General features: G+C 45.8%; 1 protein-coding gene across 1 annotated transcript; it reads left to right on the top strand.

The window, feature by feature from the left end:
- The first annotated feature begins 8065 nt into the window (after nucleotides 1-8065).
- LOC135559972 (mucin-7-like) lies at nucleotides 8066-17787 on the top strand. The gene is made up of 3 exons (XM_065000884.1): nucleotides 8066-8858; nucleotides 10386-10474; nucleotides 17694-17787. The coding sequence occupies exons 1-3, from the start codon at nucleotides 8315-8317 to the stop codon at nucleotides 17754-17756; spliced, it is 696 nt and encodes a 231-aa protein (XP_064856956.1). The 5' UTR covers nucleotides 8066-8314; the 3' UTR covers nucleotides 17757-17787.
- The last annotated feature ends 205 nt before the right edge of the window (nucleotides 17788-17992 follow it).

Raw genomic sequence — 17992 nt, 5'->3', positions numbered from 1 at the left:
TGTAGTCTATATAGTCTATCAGTAGGCCTGTAGTCTATATAGTCTATCAGTAGGCCTGTAGTCTATATAGTCTATCAGTAGGCCTGTAGTCTATATAGTCTATCAGTAGGCCTGTAGTCTATATAGTCTATCAGTAGGCCTGTAGTCTATATAGTCTATCAGTAGGCCTGTAGTCTATATAGTCTATCAGTAGGCCTGTAGTCTATATAGTCTATCAGTAGGCCTGTAGTCTATATAGTCTATATAGTCTATCAGTAGGCCTGTAGTCTATATAGTCTATCAGTAGGCCTGTAGTCTATATAGTCTATCAGTAGGCCTGTAGTCTATATAGTCTATCAGTAGGCCTGTAGTCTATATAGTCTATCAGTAGGCCTGTAGTCTATATAGTCTATCAGTAGGCCTGTAGTCTATATAGTCTATCAGTAGGCCTGCAGTCTATATAGTCTATCAGTAGGCCTGTAGTCTATATAGTATATCAGTAGGCCTGTAGTCTATATAGTCTATCAGTAGGCCTGTAGTCTATATAGTCTATCAGTAGGCCTGTAGTCTATATAGTCTATCAGTAGGCCTGTAGTCTATATAGTCTATCAGTAGGCCTGTAGTCTATATAGTCTATCAGTAGGCCTGTAGTCTATATAGTCTATCAGTAGGCCTGTAGTCTATATAGTCTATCAGTAGGCCTGTAGTCTATATAGTCTATCAGTAGGCCTGTAGTCTATATAGTCTATCAGTAGGCCTGTAGTCTATATAGTCTCTCAGTAGGACCTGTAGTCTATATAGTCTATCAGTAGGCCTGTAGTCTCATGTAGTCTATATAGTCTATCAGTAGGCCTGTAGTCTATATAGTCTATCAGTAGACCTGTAGTCTATATAGTCTATATAGTCTATATAGTCACCTGGGTTATAGGTGTCCCTGCTAACGGGACAGTACGGCTGGAGCGGGTGTCTGTGGACCGGGGGTCAGAGGTCACGGTGCTCTGTGGAGCCAGCGGGGAGCAGCGGGTGTCTGTGGACCGGGGGTCAGAGGTCAGAGGGCTCTCCTGTGGTAAAGCTCTGTGGAGCCAGCGGGGAGCAGCGGGTGTCTGTGGACCGGGGTCAGAGGTCACGGGCTCTGTCAACACAACTTACAGCTGTTCGGGGGTCATAGTCACGGTGGGAGCCACAAACGGGTGTCTGTGGACCGGGGTCAGAGGTCCTGCTCTTCCCTGTGGACCGGGGTCAGTGGTCACGGTACTGTGGATAGTCACGGGTGTCTGTGGACCTGACCTGTGGAGCCAGAGAGCAGCGGGTGTCTGTGGACCGGGGTCAGAGGTCACGGTGCGCTGTAGCCAGTCACAGCCCTGGACCTTAGAGGTCAGAGAGCCCTATTCTATATAGTGGACTACTATATAGTCACGCCCTGACCTTAGAGAGAGAGCTCTATTCCCTATATAGTCACCCTACCTTGCTCTGGTCACACCCTGACCTTAGAGAGAGAGAGCTCTATTCCCTATATAGTCACGTCCTGACCTTAGAGAGAGAGCTCTATTCCCTATATAGTCACGCCCTGACCTTAGAGAGAGAGCTCTATTCCCTATATAGTCACACCCTGACCTTAGAGAGAGAGCTCTATTCCCTATATAGTCACGCCCTGACCTTAGAGAGAGAGCTCTATTCCCTATATAGTGGACTACTATATAGTCACACCCTGACCTTAGAGAGAGAGAGCTCTATTCCCTATATAGTGGACTACTATATAGTCACACCCTGACCTTAGAGAGAGAGCTCTATTCCCTATATAGTCACACCCTGACCTTAGAGAGAGAGCTCTATTCCCTATATAGTCACACCCTGACCTTAGAGAGAGCTCTATTCCCTATATAGTCACACCCTGACCTTAGAGAGAGAGCTATATAGTCACACCCTGACCTTAGAGAGAGAGCTCTATTATAGTCACACCCTGACCTTAGAGAGAGCTCTATTCCCTATATAGTCACACCCTGCTAGAGAGAGCTCTATTCCCTATATAGTCACACCCTGACCTTAGAGAGAGAGCTCTATTCCCTATATAGTCACACCCTGACCTTAGAGAGAGAGCTCTATTCCCTATATAGTCACACCCTGACCTTAGAGAGAGAGCTCTATTCCCTATATAGTCACACCCTGACCTTAGAGAGAGAGCTCTATTCCCTATATAGTCACACCCTGACCTTAGAGAGAGAGAGCTCTATTCCCTATATAGTCACACCCTGACCTTAGAGAGAGAGCTCTATTCCCTATATAGTCACACCCTGACCTTAGAGAGAGAGCTCTATTCCCTATATAGTCACACCCTGACCTTAGAGAGAGAGCTCTATTCCCTATATAGTCACGTCCTGACCTTAGAGAGAGAGAGAGCTCTATTCCCTATATAGTCACACCCTGACCTTAGAGAGAGAGAGCTCTATTCCCTATATAGTCACACCCTGACCTTAGAGAGAGAGCTCTATTCCCTATATAGTCACACCCTGACCTTAGAGAGAGAGAGCTCTATTCCCTATATAGTCACACCCTGACCTTAGAGAGAGAGCTCTATTCCCTATATAGTCACACCCTGACCTTAGAGAGAGAGCTCTATTCCCTATATAGTCACACCCTGACCTTAGAGAGAGTCCTATTCCTATATAGAGACCAGAGCCCTATTCCCTATATAGTACACTACTATAGACCTGACCTTAGTGGAGACCAGAGCTCTATTCCCTATATAGTCAGACTATTCCCTGACTACTTAGAGAGTGGTACTACAATAGACCAGAGCCCTATTCCCTATATAGTGGTACTACTATAGACCAGAGCCCTATTCCCTATATAGTGGACTACTGTTGACCAGAGCCCTATTCCCTATATAGTGGATTACCCTGACCTTAGAGAGAGAGCCCTATTCCCTATATAGTCACTACTGACCTTAGACCAGAGAGCCTATTCCCTATATAGTGGTACTGACCTTAGACCAGAGCCCTATTCCCTATATAGTGGTACTACTTAGACCAGAGCTCTATTCCCTATATAGTACACTATTATCAGCCATATTCCCTGACCTTAGACCAGAGCCCTATTCCTATATAGTGGTACTACTATAGACCAGAGCCCTATTCCCTATATAGTACACCAGAGTCCTGACCTTAGACCAGAGCCCTATTCCCTGGCACTACTATAGACCAGAGCCCTATTCCCTATATAGTGCACTACTTTAGACCAGAGCCCTATTCCCTATATAGTGCACTACTTTAGACCAGGGCCCTACCTTAGAGAGAGCCTATTCCCTATTCCTATATAGACCAGAGCCTTACTATATATTACACTGATTATAGACCAGAGCTCTATTCCCTATATAGTGGACTACTATAGACCAGAGCCCTATTCCTATATAGTGGTACTACTATAGACCAGAGCCCTATTCCTATATAGTGGACTACTGTTGACCAGAGCCCTATTCCCTATATAGTGGTACTACTGTTGACCAGAGCCCTATTACCTATATAGTGGTACTACTATAGACCAGAGCCCTATTCCTATATAGTGGTACTACTATAGACCAGAGCCCTATTCCTATATAGTACTAGTAGACCAGAGCCCTACTACTACTGTTGACCAGAGCCCTATTCCCTATATAGTGGACTACTGTTGACCAGAGCCCTATTCCTATATAGTGGACTATTTGACCAGAGCCCTATATAGTGGTACTACTATAGACCAGAGCCCTATTACCTATATAGTGGTACTACTGTTGACCAGAGCCCTATTCCCTATATAGTGGACTACTGTTGACCAGAGCTCTATTCCCTATATAGTGGACTACTGTTGACCAGAGCCCTATTCCCTATATAGTGGTACTACTATAGACCAGAGCCCTATTCCCTATATAGTGGACTACTATAGACCAGAGCCCTATTCCCTATATAGCACTACCAGAGCCCTATTCCCTATATAGTGGTACTACTATAGACCAGAGCCCTATTCCTATATAGTGGACTACTATGACCAGAGCCCTATTCCCTATATAGTGGTACTACTATAGACCAGAGCCCTATTCCCTATTCCCTATATAGTGGACTACTATAGACCAGAGCCCTATTCCTATATAGTGGTACTACTATAGACCAGAGCCCTATTCCCTATATAGTGGTACTACTATAGACCAGAGCCCTATTCCCTATATAGTGGTACTACTATAGACCAGAGCCCTATTCCCTATATAGTGGACTACTATAGACCAGAGCCCTATTCCCTATATAGTGGTACTACTATAGACCAGAGCCCTATTCCCTATATAGTGGACTACTGTTGACCAGAGCTCTATTCCCTATATAGTGGACTACTGTTGACCAGAGCCCTATTCCCTATATAGTGGACTACTGTTGACCAGAAGCTTTCTATTTGTGATACTATGGTGACTGTTGATTGACTCTGAGAAGCTTTGTGAATCTGTCTGTTACTATGGTGACTGTTGATTGACTCTGAGAAGCTTTGTGAATCTGTCTATGCTGTTACTATGGTGACTGTTGATTGACTCTGAGAAGCTTTGTGAATCTGTCTATGCTGTTACTATGGTGACTGTTGATTGACTCTGAGAAGCTTTGTGAATCTGTCTATGCTGTTACTATGGTGACTGTTGATTGACTCTGAGAAGCTTTGTGAATCTGTCTATTGTGTTACTATGGTGACTGTTGATTGTTTTCCCGACATGATTATGGGCCGTTGATTGTTGTCCCGACATGATTATGGGTGTGTTGTTTAAGGTGTGTGTGTGTGTGTGTGTGTGTGTGTGTGTGTGTTTGTGTGTGTGTGTGTGTGTGTGTGTGTGTGTGTGTGTGTGTGTGTGTGTGTGTGTGTGTGTGTGTGTGTGTGTGTGTGTGTGTGTGTGTGTTGTGTGGTTTCCAGGTGTGTGTGTGTGTGTGTGTGTCTGTGTGTGTGTGTGTGTGTGTGTATGTGTGTCTGTGTGGCCCTTGGATGGGTGTGTCTTCAGTCCAACGCTCAAGGCCCTTGGATGGGTGTGTCTTCAGTCCAACGCTCCGAAAGCTTCAACGGCGACGGAACTGCCCGGAACATGACCAAATACATGTTGACTCTGACCGGACGGAGGGGTGATGGGGGAGAGAGGGAGAGAGGGGTGATGGGGGGAGATGGGAGAGAGGGGTGATGGGGGAGAGAGGGGTGATGGGGAGAGAGGGAGAGAGGGGTGATGGGGAGAGATGGGAGAGAGGGGTGATGGGGGAGAGAGGGGAGAGGGGTGATGGGGGAGAGGGGTGATGGGGGGAGAGAGGGGTGATGGGGAGAGATGGGAGAGATGGGTGATGAGGGGAGAGAGGGGTGATGGGGAGAGATGGGAGAGGGGATGGGGGAGAGGGGTGATGGGGGAGAGATGGGGAGAGGGGTGATGGGGAGAGATGGGAGAGAGGGGTGATGGGGGGAGAGGGGTGATGGGGGAGAGAGGGAGAGAGGGGTGATGGGGAGAGAGGGGGTGATGGGGGAGGGGGAGAGAGGGAGATGATGGGGAGAGGGGTGATGGGGAGAGAGGGGGGAGGGGTGATGGGGAGAGAGGGGAGAGAGGGGTGATGGGGAGAGATGGGAGAGAGGGGTGATGGGGGAGATGGGAGGGGTGATGGGGGGAGGGGTGATGGGGGAGAGAGGGGAGAGATGGGTGATGGGGGAGAGATGGGTGATGGGGAGAGATGGGAGAGAGGGGTGATGGGGAGAGAGGGGAGAGAGGGGTGATGGGGGAGAGATGGGAGAGAGGGGTGATGGGGAGAGGGGAGAGAGGGGTGATGGGGAGAGATGGGAGAGAGGGGTGATGGGTGATGGGGGAGAGAGGGGAGAGGGGAGAGATGGGTGATGGGGAGAGATGGGTGATGGGGAGAGATGGGATGGGGGAGAGGGGAGAGGGGAGAGATGGGTGATGAGGGCAGTCTTCAACCATCTGAAAGCTTTGTGGGAGATTTAGAGTTGGACTGGATCCCTGGTTCTACCCCCACCCTACAGGGGCCGTCAACCCGGTCCTCTCCCCAGGCGGGGCTCACCGTGGCTGGGCACGCCGATAGGGAAGTCCCCCTGCTTCCTGAGGAAGAACCAGACAATATAAAGGATGTGTCTGGAACTCCTCAGTCTGTTGACCACGTCACTACAGGGTACGACCCTGCTGGAATGAACACACACACTGACACACACACCTTACCCATGGACCCTGCTGGGATGAACACACACACTGACACACACACCTTACCCATGGACCAACACACACACTCACCCACAGACCAACACACACACTCACCTACAGACCAACACACACACTCACCCACAGACCAACACACACACTCACCTACAGACCAACACACACACTCACCCACAGACCAACACACACACTCACCCACAGACCAACACACACACTCACCCACAGACCAACACACACACTCACCCACAGACCAACACACACACTCACCCACAGACCAACACACACACTCACCCACAGACCAACACACACACTCACCCACAGACCAACACACACACTCACCTACAGACCAACACACACACTCACCCACAGACCAACACACACACTCACCCACAGACCAACACACACACTCACCCACAGACCACACACACTCACCCACAGACCAACACACACACTCACCACAGACCAACACACACACTCACCCACAGACCAACACACACACTCACCTACAGACCAACACACACACTCACCCACAGACCAACACACACACTCACCCACAGACCAACACACACACTCACCCGCAGACCAACACACACACTCACCTACAGACCAACCCACAGACCAACACACACACTCACCCACAGACCAACACACACACTCACCCGCAGACCAACACACACACTCACCTACAGACCAACCCACAGACCAACACACACACTCACCCACAGACCAACACACACACTCACCCGCAGACCAACACACACACTCACCTACAGATACACCCACAGACCAACACACCTCTCACAGAGACCCATCCATCTCCCTCCCCAGAGCCCTGCGTCTCCCTCTCTCTCTGACCTCCAGCCCTCTAGCAGGCCCAGGAAAGCCTGGCCGGACCCTAACCCCACAACGATACACCCTGGCTGGGCTGACGGAGCGGGGCCGGCCCCCTGGGTGGAGGAGCACCAGGAGCGTCAGAGTAGGGCGGGGTGAGAGGGGACCTGGGATGACCCCTGACCCTGAGGGGTTAAAGGTCACCTCTGAGGTCACCTTGAGTCAGACCAGCGGACCTGTGACTGAGGGGCTACCTGAATCAGACATTACTAGTCGAACACCAACATCCTCCTCTCCGGATCCAGACAGAAGTAATCAAAGACAGACAACCAGGACAGAAATCAACAGTGGAACGGATTCATCATTCATCTCTTTAGAGACAGACATTACTAGTGGATCTCTATCTCCCTCAAACACTCTAACATCACAAATCACTCTGACTCCCCCCATCCTAACACACCCCACACACACTCCCCCAAACACCCTCACTGACTCACCCCTCTCCTCCTCCTCCTCCTCTTCCTCTCCTCTCCTCCCTACCCTCCCGGACTCACCCCTCTCCTCCTCCTCCTCTTCCTCTCCTCTCCTCCCTACCCTCACTGAGTCACCCCTCTCCTCCTCCTCCTCCTCCTCTTCCTCTCCTCTCATCCCTTCCCTCCCTGACTCACCCCCTCCTCCTCCTCCTCCTCCTCCTCTCCTCTCCTCCCTGACTCATACCTCTCCTCCTCCTCTTTCTCTCCTCCCCCCCTACTCACCCCTCTCATCCTCCTCCTCCTCTTCCTCTTCTCTCCCCCTGACTCACCCCTCTCCTCCTCCTCATCCTCCTCTCCTCTCCTCCCTACCCTCCATGACTCACCCCTCTCCTCCTCCTCTTCATCTCCTCTCCTTCTTACCCTCCATGACTCACCCCTCTCCTCCTCCTCCTCTTCCTCTCCCTCTCCTCCCTACCCTGCATGACTCACCCCTCTCCTCCTCCTCTTCATCTCCTCTCCTCCCTACCCTCCCGGACTCACCCCTCCTCCTCCTCCTCCTCCTCCTCCTCCTCCTCTCCTCCTCCTCCTCCTCTTCCTCTCCTCTCCTCCATACCCTCCCTGACTCACACCTCTCCTCCTCCTCGCCCCTCAGTCCTGACAGAGACTACAACGGGACTACAAATCCCTTCATCTCCTCTTCATTCACCACAGCAGAGCTGCCTCTGGGAGATGTAGTCCAGACCACCGCCTCACCTCTGACCCCTGATCGACCTCTAATGGTTACCACGACGACCAGCACCACGACGACGGACAGTGAATCGCAATGGCCAGAGACGGACACAGACACACCCCTGCTCTCACACACGCTACACACGCCATCCAAACACACACACCTTTGTTGGACATGTCACCTGCACACACACCTCTCTCACAGACACCTGTACTGTCCTCAACCGCGGCGTCCTCCCCCTCACCACTCAACCCTATCCAGGATCACACCGCCACCCATCCTGACCACTCAACCGCGGCGTCCCCCCCCTCACCACTCAACCCTATCCAGGATCACACCGCCACCCATCCTGACCGTTCTGTTTTGACCCCGACCCCAACAGCTCTGACCTCTGACCCCAGTGGTTCGAACACAACTCCCCTCTACTCTGTCGTCACAACCACAACCACAACACAACCATCACTGACCACGAAACAACCATCCACAACCACAACACAACCAATCTCTTCCACACATTCCACACAGTCGTTCCCCAGGCTCAGGACCACCAGACCCCCACCCTGGTCCGCCCCTCACCCCAGCTCCACACACAGACCCAGGGTCTTCATCCTGTCTGACCGGCCTGCTACCATCAAAGGTAGGAGACCGAGTGTGTGTGTGTATTAACACAGACCCAGAGTCTGATCGGCCTGCTACCATCAAAGGTAGGAGACCGAGTGTGTGTGTATTAACACAGACCCAGGGTCTTCATCCTGTCTGACCGGCCTGCTACCATCAAAGGTAGGAGACCGAGTGTGTGTGTGTTTTAACACAAACCCCGAGTCTGATCGGCCTGCTACCATCAAAGGTAGGAGACCGAGTGTGTGTGTGTTTTAACACAAACCCAGAGTCTTCATCCTGTCTGATCGGCCTGCTACCACCAAAGGTAGGAGACCGAGTGTGTGTGTGTATTAACACAGACCCAGGAGTCAACATCCTGTCTGATCGGCCTGCTACCATCAAAGGTAGGAGACCGAGTGTGTGTGTGTGTATTAACACAGACCCAGAGTCTTCATCCTGTCTGATCGGCCTGCTAACATCATAAGGTAGGAGACCGAGTGTGTGTGTGTGTTTTACACAAACCCAGAGTCTGATCGGCCTGCTACCATCAAAGGTAGGAGACCGAGTGTGTGTGTGTTTTAACACAGACCCAGAGTCTGATCGGCCTGCTACCATCAAAGGTAGGAGACCGAGTGTGTGTGTGTATTAACACAGACCCAGAGTCTTCATCCTGTCTGATCGGCCTGCTACCATCAAAGGTAGGAGACCGAGTGTGTGTGTGTTTTAACACAGACCCAGAGTCTGATCGGCCTGCTACCATCAAAGGTAGGAGACCGAGTGTGTGTGTGTATTAACACAGACCCAGAGTCTTCATCCTGTCTGATCGGCCTGCTACCATCAAAGGTAGGAGACTGAGTCTGTGTGTGTATTAACACAGACCCAGGGTCTTCATCCTGTCTGACCGGCCTGCTACCATCAAAGGTAGGAGACCGAGTGTGTGTGTGTATTAACACAGACCCAGAGTCTGATCGGCCTGCTACCATCAAAGGTAGGAGACCGAGTGTGTGTGTGTATTAACACAGACCCAGGGTCTTCATCCTGTCTGACCGGCCTGCTACCATCAAAGGTAGGAGACCGAGTGTGTGTGTGTATTAACACAGACCCAGAGTCTGATCGGCCTGCTACCATCAAAGGTAGGAGACCGAGAGTGTGTGTGTTTTAACACAGACCCAGAGTCTGATCGGCCTGCTACCATCAAAGGTAGGAGACCGAGTGTGTGTGTGTTTTAACACAGACCCAGAGTCAACATCCTGTCTGATCGGCCTGCTACCATCAAAGTGTGTGTGTGTATTAACAGTGTGTGTGTGTGTGTGTGTGTGTCTGTCTGTGTGTGTGTATATTAACAATGTGCAGTCTGTGTGTGTGTGTGTGTGTGTGTGTGTGTGTGTGTGTGTGTGTGTGTGTGTGTGTGTGTGTGTGTGTGTGTGTGTGTATTAACAGTGTGCAGTCTGCGGTGTGTGTGTGTGTGTGTGTGTGTGTGTGTGTGTGTGTGTGTGTGTGTGTGTGTGTGTGTGTGTGTGTGTGTGTGTGTGTGTATATTAACAGTGTGTGTGTGTTTCGACAGAAGAGTCCATTGAGTTGCTGCTGCAGGTGATTGTGGAGGAGAGCAGCTCTGACCCGACCAGCAGTCTAGAGGACGACACTATAGCCTGGGTACACACACACACACACACACACACACACACACACACACACACACACACACACACACACACACACACACACACACACAAAGTAGTTATCAGGTTATTATCCACACCAGTCTGTTATCAGGTTATTATCCACACCAGTCTGTAGTAGTTAACAGGTTATTATCCACACCAGTCTGTTAACAGGTTATTATCAACACCAGTCTGTTAACAGGTTATTATCCACACCAGTCTGTTAACAGGTTATTATCCACACCAGTCTGTTAACAGGTTATTATCCACACCAGTCTGTTAACAGGTTATTATCCACACCAGTCTGTTAACAGGTTATTATCCACACCAGTCTGTAGTAGTTAACAGGTTATTATCCACACCAGTCTGTTAACAGGTTATTATCCACACCAGTCTGTAGTAGTTAACAGGTTATTATTCACACCAGTCTGTTAACAGGTTATTATCCACACCAGTCTGTAGTAGTTAACAGGTTATTATCCACACCAGTCTGTTAACAGGTTATTATCCACACCAGTCTGTTAACAGGTTATTATCCACACCAGTCTGTTAACAGGTTATTATCCACACCAGTCTGTTAACAGGTTATTATCCACACCAGTCTGTTAACAGGTTATTATCAACACCAGTCTGTTAACAGGTTATTATCCACACCAGTCTGTTATCAGGTTATTATCCACACCAGTCTGTTAACAGGTTATTATCCACACCAGTCTGTTAACAGGTTATTATCCACACCAGTCTGTTAACAGGTTATTATCCACACCAGTCTGTAGTAGTTAACAGGTTATTATCCACACCAGTCTGTAGTAGTTATCAGGTTATTATCCACACCAGTCTGTTAACAGGTTATTATCCACACCAGTCTGTTATCAGGTTATTATCCACACCAGTCTGTTAACAGGTTATTATCCACACCAGTCTGTTAACAGGTTATTATCCACACCAGTCTGTTAACAGGTTATTATCCACACCAGTCTGTTAACAGGTTATTATCCACACCAGTCTGTTAACAGGTTATTATCCACACCAGTCTGGTAACAGGTTATTATCCACACCAGTCTGGAAACAGGTTATTATCCACACCAGTCTGTTAACAGGTTATTATCCACACCAGTCTGTTAACAGGTTATTATCCACACCAGTCTGTAGTAGTTAACAGGTTATTATCCACACCAGTCTGTTATCAGGTTATTATCCACACCAGTCTGTTATCAGGTTATTATCCACACCAGTCTGTTAACAGGTTATTATCCACACCAGTCTGTAGTAGTTATCAGGTTATTATCCACACCAGTCTGTAGTAGTTAACAGGTTATTATCCACACCAGTCTGTAGTAGTTAACAGGTTATTATCCACACCAGTCTGGTAACAGGTTATTATCCACACCAGTCACACCAGTCTGTTAACAGGTTATTATCCACACCAGTCTGTAACAGTTATTAACAGGTTATTATCCACACCAGTCTGTTATCAGGTTATTATCCACACCAGTCTGTTATCAGGTTATTATCCACACCAGTCTGTTAACAGGTTATTATCCACACCAGTCTGTAGTAGTTATCAGGTTATTATCCACACAGTCTGTAGTAGGTTATTATCCACACCAGTCTGTTAACAGGTTATTATCCACACCAGTCTGTTAACAGGTTATTATCCACACCAGTCTGGTAACAGGTTATTATCCACACCAGTCTGTTAACAGGTTATTATCCACACCAGTCTGTTAACAGGTTATTATCCACACCAGTCTGTTAACAGGTTATTATCCACACCAGTCTGTTAACAGGTTATTATCCACACCAGTCTGTAGTAGTTAACAGGTTATTATCACACCAGTCTGTGTAGTAGTTATCAGGTTATTATCACCAGTCTGTTAACAGGTTATTATCCACACCAGTCTGTTAACAGGTTATTATCAACACCAGTCTGGTAACAGGTTATTACACCAGTCTGTTAGTAGTTATCAGGTTATTATCAACACCAGTCTGTTAACAGGTTATTATCCACACCAGTCTGTCTAGTTAACAGGTTATTATCCACACCAGTCTGTTAACAGGTTATTATCAACACCAGTCTGTTAACAGGTTATTATCCACACCAGTCTGTTAACAGGTTATTATCACACCAGTCTGTTAACAGGTTATTATCCACACCAGTCTGTTAACAGGTTATTATCACACCAGTCTGTAGTAGTTAACAGGTTATTATCCACACCAGTCTGTTAACGGGTATAACAGTCTGGTTAACAGGTTATTATCACACCAGTCTGTTAACAGGTTATTATCACACCAGTCTGTAGTAGTTAACAGGTTATTATCACACCAGTCTGTTAACAGGTTATTATCCACACCAGTCTGTTAACAGGTTATTATCCACACCAGTCTGTAGTAGTTAACAGGTTATTATCCACACCAGTCTGTTAACAGGTTATTATCCACACCAGTCTGTAGTAGTTAACAGGTTATTATCCACACCAGTCTGTTAACGGATTTATTATCCACACCAGTCTGTTAACAGGTTATTATCCACACCAGTCTGTTATCAGGTTATTATAGTCTGTTATCAGGTTATTATCCACCAGTCTGTTAACAGGTTATTATCCACACCAGTCTAGTAGTTATCAGGTTATTATCCACACCAGTCTGTAGTAGTTAACAGGTTATTATCCACACCAGTCTGTAGTAGTTAACAGGTTATTATCATTCACACCAGTCTGTTAACAGGTTATTATCCACACCAGTCTGGTAACAGGTTATTATCACACCAGTCTGTTAACAGGTTATTATCCACACCAGTCTGTTAACAGGTTATTATCCACACCAGTCTGTTAACAGGTTATTATCCACACCAGTCTGTTAACAGGTTATTATCACACCAGTCTGTAGTAGTTAACAGGTTATTATCCACACCAGTCTGTTAGTTATCAGGTTATTATCACACCAGTCTGTTAACAGGTTATTATCCACACCAGTCTGGTAACAGGTTATTATCAACACCAGTCTGGTAACAGGTTATTATCCACACCAGTCTGTAGTAGTTATCAGGTTATTATCAACACCAGTCTGTTAACAGGTTATTATCCACACCAGTCTGTTAACAGGTTATTATCCACCAGTCTGTTAACAGGTTATTATCAACACCAGTCTGTTAACAGGTTATTATCCACACCAGTCTGTTAACAGGTTATTATCACACCAGTCTGTTGCAGGTTATTATCCACACCAGTCTGTTAATGAGGTTATTATCACACCGGTCTGTTAACAGGTTATTATCCACACCAGTCTAGTTAACAGGTTATTATCCACACCAGTCTGTTAACAGGTTATTATCCACACCAGTCTGTAGTAGTTAACAGGTTATTATCCACACCAGTCTGTTAACAGGTTATCCACCAGTCTGTAGTAGTTAACGGGTTATTATCCACCAGTCTGTTAACAGGTTATTATCCACACCAGTCTGTTAACAGGTTATTATCCACACCAGTCTGTAGTAGTTAACAGGTTATTATCCACACCAGTCTGTTAACAGGTTATTATCCACACCAGTCTGTAGTAGTTAACAGGTTATTATCACCAGTCTGTTAACAGGTTATTATCACCAGTCTGTTAACAGGTTATTATCCACACCAGTCTGTTAACAGGTTATTATCACACCAGTCTGGAAACAGGTTATTATCCACACCAGTCTGTAGTTAACAGGTTATTATCCACACCAGTCTGTTATCAGGTTATTATCCACCAGTCTGTTAACAGGTTATTATCAACACCAGTCTGGTAACAGGTTATTATTCACCAGTCTGTTAACAGGTTATTATCCACACCAGTCTGTTAACAGGTTATTATCCCACCAGTCTGTAGTAGTTACAGGTTATTATCACACCAGTCTGTTAACAGGTTATTATCCACACCAGTCTGTTAACAGGTTATTATCCACACCAGTCTGTTAACAGGTTATTATCTACACCAGTCTGTTAACAGGTTATTATCCACACCAGTCTGTTAACAGGTTATTATCCACACCAGTCTGTAGTAGTTAACAGGTTATTATCACCAGTCTGTTAACAGGTTATTATCCACACCAGTCTGTAGTAGTTATCAGGTTATTATCACACCAGTCTGTTAACAGGTTATTATCCACACCAGTCTGTTAACAGTTGTAGTTAACCAGTCTGTTATTATCCTCACCAGTCTGTAGTAGTTAACAGGTTATTATCACCAGTCTGGTAACAGGTTATTATCCACACCAGTCTGGTAACAGGTTATTATCCACACCAGTCTGTTAACAGGTTATTATCACACCAGTCTGTTAACAGGTTATTATCCACACCAGTCTGTAGTAGTTAACAGGTTATTATCACACCAGTCTGTTAACAGGTTATTATCCACACCAGTCTGTTAACAGGTTATTATCCACACCAGTCTGTTAACAGGTTATTATCACACCAGTCTGTTAGGTTATTATACCAGTCTGTTATCAGGTTATTATCCTCACCAGTCTGTAGTAGTTAACAGGTTATTATCCACCAGTCTGTTAACAGGTTATTATCCACACCAGTCTGTTAACAGGTTATTATCCACACCAGTCTGTAGTAGTTAACAGGTTATTATCCACACCAGTCTGTTAACAGGTTATTATCCACACCAGTCTGTTAACAGGTTATTATCCACACCAGTCTGTTAACAGGTTATTATCACACCAGTCTGTTAACAGGTTATTATCCACACCAGTCTGTTAACAGGTTATTATCACACCAGTCTGTTAACAGGTTATTATCCACACCAGTCTGTAGTAGTTAACAGGTTATTATCCACCAGTCTGTTAGGTTATTATCTACACCAGTCTGTTATCAGGTTATTATCCACACCAGTCTGTTAACAGGTTATTATCCACACCAGTCTGTAGTAGTTAACAGGTTATTATCCACACCAGTCTGTTAACAGGTTATTATCCACACCAGTCTGTTAACAGGTTATTATCCACACCAGTCTGGTAACAGGTTATTATCCACACCAGTCTGTTAACAGGTTATTATCCACACCAGTCTGTAGTAGTTAACAGGTTATTATCCACACCAGTCTGTAGTAGTTAACAGGTTATTATCCACACCAGTCTGTAGTAGTTAACATGTTATTATCCACACCAGTCTGTTATCAGGTTATTATCCACACCAGTCTGTTAACAGGTTATTATCCACACCAGTCTGTAGTAGTTAACAGGTTATTATCCACACCAGTCTGTTAACAGGTTATTATCCACACCAGTCTGTTAACAGGTTATTATCCACACCAGTCTGGTAACAGGTTATTATCCACACCAGTCTGTTAACAGGTTATTATCCACACCAGTCTGGTAACAGGTTATTATCAACACCAGTCTGGTAACAGGTTATTATCCACACCAGTCTGTAGTAGTTATCAGGTTATTATCAACACCAGTCTGTTAACAGGTTATTATCCACACCAGTCTGTAGTAGTTAACAGGTTATTATCCACACCAGTCTGTAGTAGTTATCAGGTTATTATCCACACCAGTCTGTTAACAGGTTATTATCACACCAGTCTGGTAACAGGTTATTATCCCACCAGTCTGTTAACAGGTTATTATCCACACCAGTCTGGTAACAGGTTATTATCACACCAGTCTGTTAACAGGTTATTATCCACACCAGTCTGTAGTAGTTAACAGGTTATTATCCACACCAGTCTGTTGTAGTTAACAGGTTATTATCACACCAGTCTGTAACAGGTTATTATCCACACCAGTCTGTAGTAGTTAACAGGTTATTATCCACACCAGTCTGTTATCAGGTTATTATCCACACCAGTCTGTTAACAGGTTATTATCCACACCAGTCTGTTAACAGGTTATTATCCTCACCAGTCTGTTAACAGGTTATTATCCACACCAGTCTGTTAACAGGTTATTATCCACACCAGTCTGTAGTAGTTAACAGGTTATTATCCACACCAGTCTGTTAACAGGTTATTATCCACACCAGTCTGTTAACAGGTTATTATCCACACCAGTCTGTTAACAGGTTATTATCAACACCAGTCTGTTATCAGGTTATTATCACACCAGTCTGTAGTAGTTAACAGGTTATTATCAACACCAGTCTGTTAACAGGTTATTATCACACCAGTCTGTAGTAGTTAACAGGTTATTATCCACACCAGTCTGTTAACAGGTTATTATCCACACCAGTCTGTTAACAGGTATCACACCAGTCTGTTAACAGGTTATTATCCACACCAGTCTGTAGTAGTTAACAGGTTATTATCCACACCAGTCTGTTAACAGGTTATTATCCACACCAGTCTGTTATCAGGTTATTATCCACACCAGTCTGTTAACAGGTTATTATCCACACCAGTCTGTTAACAGGTTATTATCCACACCAGTCTGTAGTAGTTAACAGGTTATTATCCACACCAGTCTGTTAACAGGTTATTATCTACACCAGTCTGTAGTAGTTAACAGGTTATTATCCACACCAGTCTGTTAACAGGTTATTATCCACACCAGTCTGTTAACAGGTTATTATCCACACCAGTCTGTAGTAGTTAACAGGTTATTATCCACACCAGTCTGTGTAGGTTATTATCCACACCAGTCTGTAGTAGTTAACAGGTTATTATCCACACCAGTCTGTTAACAGGTTATTATCCACACCAGTCTGGTAACAGGTTATTATCCACACCAGTCTGTTAACAGGTTATTATCCACACCAGTCTGTTAACAGGTTATTATCCACACCAGTCTGGTAACAGGTTATTATCCACACCAGTCTGTTATCAGATTATTATCCACACCAGTCTGTAGTAGTTAACAGGTTATTATCCACACCAGTCTGTTAACAGGTTATTATCCACACCAGTCTGTTAACAGGTTATTATCCACACCAGTCTGTTAACAGGTTATTATCCTCACCAGTCTGTAGTAGTTAACAGGTTATTATCCACACCAGTCTGTTAACAGGTTATTATCCACACCAGTCTGTTAACAGGTTATTATCCACACCAGTCTGTTAACAGGTTATTATCCACACCAGTCTGTTATCAGGTTATTATCCACACCAGTCTGTTAACAGGTTATTATCCACACCAGTCTGTAGTAGTTATCAGGTTATTATCCATTGTAGTTCTCTGTAATGAACCCCAGTCTGTAGTCGTGAATTGACGGTGTACTTCCTCCTCCCATCCTGCAGGTGGTGCCCTACCTCCAGAGAGCCCCGGGATTCCAGGACCTGCAGGGGGTTTGGAGCAGGTGATTTGAGACTGTGTTTCTGATAGACAATGAATTGAGACTGTGTTTCTGATACACAATGAATTGAGACTGTGTTTCTGATAGACAATGAAATGAGACTGTGTTTCTGATACACAATGAAATGAGACTGTGTTTCTGATAGACAATGAAATGAGACTGTGTTTCTGATACACAATGAATTGAGACTGTGTTTCTGATACACAATGAATTGAGACTGTGTTTCTGATAGACAATGAAATG

This window comes from Oncorhynchus nerka, linkage group LG15 (genome assembly GCF_034236695.1).
Source record: "Oncorhynchus nerka isolate Pitt River linkage group LG15, Oner_Uvic_2.0, whole genome shotgun sequence".
NCBI classification, from domain to species: Eukaryota; Metazoa; Chordata; class Actinopteri; order Salmoniformes; family Salmonidae; genus Oncorhynchus; species Oncorhynchus nerka.
Note: the sequence above shows the minus strand (reverse complement) of the source record. Positions and strands in the feature narration are given on the sequence as shown.

Bases quoted from the DNA above. Each gene is read 5' to 3' on its own strand.
- LOC135559972 (XM_065000884.1), top strand. From the start codon at position 8,315: ATGGCCAGAGACGGACACAGACACACCCCTGCTCTCACACACGCTACA. The intron at 8,859-10,385 runs GTAGGAGACCGA...GTGTTTCGACAG, and splicing joins CCGGCCTGCTACCATCAAAG to AAGAGTCCATTGAGTTGCTG. The intron at 10,475-17,693 runs GTACACACACAC...CCCATCCTGCAG, and splicing joins AGGACGACACTATAGCCTGG to GTGGTGCCCTACCTCCAGAG.